Source organism: Lepisosteus platostomus, chromosome 14 (genome assembly GCF_059453375.1).
Source record: "Lepisosteus platostomus isolate fLepPlt1 chromosome 14, fLepPlt1.hap1, whole genome shotgun sequence".
NCBI lineage: Eukaryota > Metazoa > Chordata > Actinopteri > Semionotiformes > Lepisosteidae > Lepisosteus > Lepisosteus platostomus.
Window position 1 is genome coordinate 35,229,528 of NC_142624.1, and position 6,787 is coordinate 35,236,314.

General features: G+C 43.2%; 1 protein-coding gene across 2 annotated transcripts; it reads left to right on the forward strand.

The window, feature by feature from the left end:
* Window positions 1–5,041: 5,041 nt before the first annotated feature.
* LOC148649378 (gamma-crystallin M2-like) lies at window positions 5,042–6,787 on the forward strand. Of its 2 annotated transcripts, XM_088605910.1 has the most exons (3): window positions 5,042–5,179; window positions 5,282–5,524; window positions 6,459–6,787. In XM_088605910.1, the coding sequence occupies exons 1-3, from the start codon at window positions 5,171–5,173 to the stop codon at window positions 6,732–6,734; spliced, it is 528 nt and encodes a 175-aa protein (XP_088462036.1). In that variant the 5' UTR covers window positions 5,042–5,170; the 3' UTR covers window positions 6,735–6,787. The 2 variants fall into 2 exon arrangements, with proteins under 2 accessions (XP_088462036.1, XP_088462035.1); XM_088605909.1 differs by lacking the exon at window positions 5,042–5,179 and having other exon boundaries at window positions 5,255–5,524.

Here is a 6,787-nt window from a genome sequence, read left to right on the forward strand (position 1 = left end):
GTAGTGGTGTTGGCTGTTATTACAGTTATGCAGCAGGTGCAGTAGCAGTGCTAACAGTGTGTGATGTGTGCTTCAGTCTTCAGTCACACTGTGCTAACAAGGTAGATACATGTGAATACTACTAATGGTTTGGAATTGGTAATTTAGGAGTTTACTTGAGTTCTTTTTGACACACAAGGTTATCTCTTCATTTTGCAGAAGAAAAGGTAAAACCAATAAAACAGCCTTACTTTAAATTTAGAAATATCAGATGTAAAAGTTTGTTTTGATTCTTAAATATACTGCAAGGTATCAAAAACACAAACAATGTTATTGCTTCCAATATTCACTTGATACCTTCTTAATGCCCCTCAGTATTGTAACAGCACATTTCAGAACCTCTTTGCAAGATGTTAAATTAGTGTAATATCACATAAATTAACATAATGATCAACTCATTCATGGGGCGATAGTGTGGAGATAGTGTGGAGATATTGGTGAATAGATCTAAAACATGTTCTCAACACACTGTGTTCAACAGTCAGGAGAGATCTGTGAAAACAGTCACATAACACAGTTTCTCCTTCCAGCTGTGAAGGCACTGGAGATGGAGATACAATAATGAGAGGATAGCAGGGAAATTATTTCAGGCAAATCGTATTTGTAGACATTTATTTATACACACTCCCCAGCCCATCAGAGCAATAACATAGCAGCGGACAAGAGGAGATGGTCCTGGGATGTCTAAGGAAATAGAAAATCCAGTAGCCTATCCTTACAATCCCACCCAGAATCACATCCCCACACGAAGCTATGCCATTCCAGGCTCTGGACACAGAAAACCAAGACTTGATAGCTCAAGGGTGGTCCCAGGGTACCACATCACAGGTCCTGATATTCACTAGTCTGCAGGACCTCGGTCAGTGCCAGTGACACCAAAAATAACAGAGAAAAGGTGACTGTTGGAGACTGTTCTCAAGAACCCCACACCTGGGAAATGTATCAGAGATCCAGATTCATCTGCTGCACAGTATGTTTCTCAGGCATGGCAGTGGGACTGAGTGGAGTGGGACCCTCAGGAGTCCTGCCTGCTCCATGCAAAGGTGACGACTGCAAGTGTTGATCCATCAGTACAACGCAAATATAACATGCTGTTGGAAGAGGTGAGCTAGAGAAGGTGCCATGAAGAAACCTATCTGTTGCTAAGGCTCTCTGCACAGGTACAATGGATTGCACCAGATGACAGGGGCAAGGATCTATAAAGAAATTCCAAAACATTTCAACTAGGAAAGAGCAACGGGGGGATTCCAAGAAAAACCTGGAAGGGAGACACAAGGAATAGAGTCAACACAAGAACCCACATGACAGACACGTCAACAAAGGGGCATACACTTCTACTTAAACTCCAGGAGTATTAGAATCTACATACATTCTAGTATTTCTAATATATCTAAGACAGACAACATAGAAGCTTCAGTATCAGGAGATCTAACTGGAACCATTGTAACTGCACTGTAACTGATGTAATTGAAATCATGCCAGACAGAGAGCGATGGAGAAGAGCACAATCCAACTGGACTCAGCGTTCTGGGGACAGGGATGACGCACGGGCTGGACGTACAGCACTGTGCATCAAGAATAACAGTTTGTTTTCATTATAACCTTCCATTCGAAAATGGTTTGTACACTGTAATGTATTTGTTTAAATGCCTGTACCCTGTTATTGCTTGATGTTATTTTCCAGTACTTTTGTTTATTTAAAAAGCCCTTTATAAATAAAATTGTTATAATTTTAGAAACTCCATATTTATTTGTACTTAACAGTGTATCTAAATCTATACTTGCACCTATGTACTAGATCCTGTACTATATACAGACCCTCCTCCCCCCATAAGATTTATATTTTAAGAACTAATTTACTTAATTTTGGAAATAAGGAAAACTAAACCTTTTAAAAACTAAAAGCATGTTTATTGTAGTGTGTGTGGTTTATATTACAATGTTTATTGAGGTATGAAACATTTTCTTTTTCTTTTCTGTATAATAATAATAATAATAATAATAATTGTTTACACTTATATAGCGCTTTCTGGACACTCCACTCAAAGCGCTTTACAGGTAATGGGGACTCCCCTCCACCACCACCAATGGTGGTGTAGTTCACTGAACACCAAATGCAAAGCTTGTAAAATAGACAGATACACATTCAGAGCCAAAATGGAGAGAAAAAACCAAAATGTTTTGGATTTGCTACAACCCCGAAACGCTTGCCAGACATCAGAACAGAGGTGACGGATGTCAACACAACACAGAAAAGCTGAGAAATGTGGTTGCACTTCGGCCAATACCGACAACGGCCCTTACTTTGCTCTGGGAGAGGGGGGTCACAGAGTGTGGACATGCATCTTAAAAGCATGACACAAGGTGACCTGGACTTTACAGTTAGGTGTTATGAGTAACAGAGCTTCGTGCATGAAAAGGATACACTGAGAATATTAGAAGGATATATACAGTATATATATCCTTATATATACAGTATATCTATATCTATATCTATATCTATATATCCTTAGGGTGTGAATGGCAAAATATACTGCTGAAACCTTTACACTTTGTGTCCCTTGTTCTTAACTTGTGGTGCCTATAAATGCACGTGGGAGAGTTTGACAGTTGGAGGAGATTAGGGCTCTCGACTCCCAGCAGGCTGGGCTCTGCTGTGGTACTGTGCTCCGATCGCTCCAGGAAATGCCCTGTTGCCTAAGTGAGGACATTCAATGCTATTGGTGCAAATTATAATCTGTTCCCAATGAATGTATCTGGTTAAAAACGAGTAGTTAAGAACCGGGTTTCAGTACCAATTAATCATCCCGAAGTAAGGGTAACAGGATGTTACTACTGGATTTTTATCCGCCTCGGAAAACCTCCCTCAAAACTGTGCTGAAACTGATGAAAGAGGTAGAAAGGGAAAGGAATTTTTGAGAAGCGGTTTTCAGTTTATTCGCGCATGAGCCCGTGTTCTGAGAGACAGCCAGTTTGCACCGGATGAAAGGCTTAATAACAGAACAGCTGTGCGTTTGCAACACATGCAGGCTGTGACCTGCAGGATCTCTCCCAGACGGGCCAGTGAAGACTATATTTAAAGGAGTGGCGAGCAGCAGGGTGTTCATCATGTGAAGCCCTTGCTAGCGCAGTGAGCAGAGCTGTGGAGAAACAGCCCAGGTATCAGGACCACATTGACCAATTACATGCCAGTATAAAAAAACAACACAGGGTTTCATGGCAGCACATAACATACTCAATGACATCATTTAGGGTATGAGTAATCTTCAATCAGGGTCTTCATTCAACAGAACTGCAGCAACTGTCTGACTTTCCACAGCAGTCATGGCTCCTCAAAGCAGCCCCACCAGATAAGTTCCACTGCTTCAGGGGAAAGCCCTGAATGTGCTCTGTGCCCTGAAAACAAAACAAAAGGCCACGCAGGAAGGCAGAGAAATGTGCAGCCTGTGTATTACAGAGAACCAAAGCTTTCCTTTGCTTTGTTGGCTGCTGATGGAGGGCGTCTGCAACGAAAACCCACCCTCAGCTCCTGAGTGACGTCACCCCTCTTCCTCCCAAATTCTAAAATCCACCCCACTGGCACAAACAACACAGACGGAGAGGCAAGACGGCCGTCCTGATCACATCAAATGAGCAGGGTGGTGTCAGGGGACACTGCACTAGAAGGTGCTGTTTTTCCTCTAGTCCTCAGAAATGCCCTTGAAGTAGAAATATTTATCTGGGAAAAACAAACCCACCTACTGGTCCACCAGCACCTTTTACAGCAGCAAACTGGTTTCCTTCTAGTGCTCCTGTTCCTGTACTGACCAGGTCTAGATGAGTTTACAATTGCAAATTAGACATTCACACGTTTTCTATTCTTGGGTAAAAAAATAATTGTGGGTAGTTCTCTTACAATGACACTCACCTCTGTTCTACTCACAGGAAAAAAAAATCCCCATCACGCTCGTATGAAAACAAAACAGTGCATCTCACAGAGGGGTAGAGTGGAAAAAGCAGCATAGTCACGCTTGAGCAACAGGATTCTCACAGACGTTGACTCCTTTTGTAGTGCTTTCATAATAAACGGTCCTGGCCCCACGAATAAAACACCCTGCGGTACTAGACAACTGCTTCTTCATTCACCCCTGTATTCTCACGTTCATAACACAACAGTTTTCTAAGACTACCCCACAAGCATACGGTGTTCAATTTTCGAAACATTTTCCATCATCGACCGTCTGACAAATGCTTCAACAAGAGAAGTCTTTATTCTTGTCCAGTCTGGAGGATCTGATTACTGGTTTTCAGTCCTTCCAATATATGCAAATATCATAAAATGCAACTTCCTGGGGGTTTCAGGAGTCCGTGTGCCCTCTCTGCACAGAGTTACCTCTCTGGCCTTTACTCAGAGTTCTTTGTGTTTTACTGGGGATGTCCACACAGAACACGCTCCCTGTGCTGAGTCTGGAGCAGGTCTCAGCTGGGGTTTGCAGGAAACCCTGCTTGCTCTACCAGCTCGCCTCTTCTGGCACAGCGTTTGCATGTTCGGGGGACTCTTTGCAGATACCACATGGTACAGTGAACACCAACTGTACCATCGCAATGTCTATCCTTTTCATTGTCAGTTTTGCTGTCCTCCTTCTATAATTTCTCTAAACTTACCTGCCAAAGAATCTTTCCTCAATCAGCAAATTAGTTCATTGAAAAAAACAATCCAAAAGTTTACGGGCACCGTGAAATCAAGCAGCGATCAGTGCAGAGGATGAGCAAGTGGGAGGCAGCGTTCCACCATAGGGGATATACTGTAGCTAGTGAAGGGGTTTTCCGTTCTTCACTATGAGAGAACACCCTGGCTGTTCAGAAGGCATGCCTACAGTATACATTAACCCTCTTCTGTGTGAAGCTGCAGTCACATGCTGCGATGCACAGCTATATGTTTTGTTTAGGGCTAATGTATGGCAGAAAGGTACACAATGGTAAATGTCTACTCGCTCGATTCCGCTGGGCTGATTTGGCACTCTTTTAAGTTTTTCCTTTTGAAATAAATTACAATAACAATGCTTTCACCATGGGATGTTTGTCCCTCTAACATATAAAACGTCCCAAACTCACTGAAACAGGCATCACTACAGATCTCAGAACATCCAACATGGGGAAGGTAGTAATTGCAAAAGTTCTTCTTTGTTTATAGAGAGTATATTATTATTCTCATCATTTTCCAACACTTTATTCCATGCTGACATTTCTCCTTCCCTTCCAGATCATCTTCTACGAGGACAGGAACTTCGGGGGGCGCTCCTATGAGTGCAGCAGCGACTGCGCTGACATGCACTCCTACTTCAGCCGCTGCAACTCCATCCGAGTGGAGAGCGGCTGCTGGGTTCTGTACGAGCGCCCCAACTACATGGGCTACCAGTACGTCCTGACCCGGGGGGAGTATCCAGAGTACCAGCGCTGGATGGGCTTCAACGACTCCATCCGGTCCTGTCGCACCTTCACCTATGTAAGTGTTGAGCTAAACGGTTCATTTTATTCGACAGTGGTATCACGGTTGATCTCTGATATTGTATGCCACAGGCTGAAACTTATTTATCAAACTTTTTACATTTTACAAAACCCACCTTGGGTTCCTGTTCATCTGGTTGGTCTTAAAACGAAAATAAATATTTTTTGTTGAAGTCAAAGTAAGCAGCATTAACCACAAAGCCAATGGCGGCTACCATGTGGATTACTTAAGCATGATATGAAATACTGATCTGATATGAAGTATGAGTTTTATATACAAATCAAAACAAATTGACTAATTGGACACTTTAACACAGATCACATAAAAATCCATAGGGATTTATTACACAAAGAATACGATATGAGATACTGACCTCAGCCTTTCCAACAAGTAGGTCAGACAGATCCTGATGTTGGCAATGGAGAGATGAATATATTGCAGGTTACTTGGCGTAACTTGTAGCTGAGAGAACGGCAGTCTGACTTTATGGACAAGGCTGACCAAACTCCCCTCACTTTCACGAGGAATGAGCCAGGGAGCTGCTGCAAGGGTGTAGATGGGATGGCCGAAGGAGTATGATGGCTATGTGCAAAGAGAAGACCAGGAGATGTATATACAGTATGTAGAGGAGTGGAAGTGGGGTTAGAGTTAGGATGATTTAGGATTAGGATATGACCTTCTCCCCCTACCTGTAATAAACACCATTTGTGGGGTAAGCGAAGTGATTGAGGCTTCAGGAAATGGTTAGGTGAAGTACATGCCAGCGCTGAAGAAAGGCACCAACGTGTGATATTCCCATAGCAGGTTTCTGAGTTGCTTTCATGGCTTTTTACTAGGGTCATCTAAATGCCAGTGTGGAAAATATCAGTGATCACAGCGATTTCTCTCCTGTGTCTCCGTCTCTCTACATCTACTTTTCCTGTTCTTCCAGACGCACGGAGGCCCTTACCGCATAAGGATTTATGAACGTCCTGGATTTGAAGGCCAGATGTCTGAGTGCATGGATGACTGCGAGTCTGTTCACGACCGCTACCGGTACAGGGAGATCAACTCGTGTCACATCATGGACGGCTACTGGATCTTCTACGAGCAGCCCAACTACAGAGGCAGGCAGTACTTCCTGAGGCCTGGAGAATATAGGAGGTTCAGCGACTGGGGGGCAAGCTCCCCAATGGTTGGATCTTTTAGGCGCATCATGAATTTCTAAAGGGCCAGAATTGTGGTACAATCCCATGCTCAATAAACTAGCCTAAAAGACGG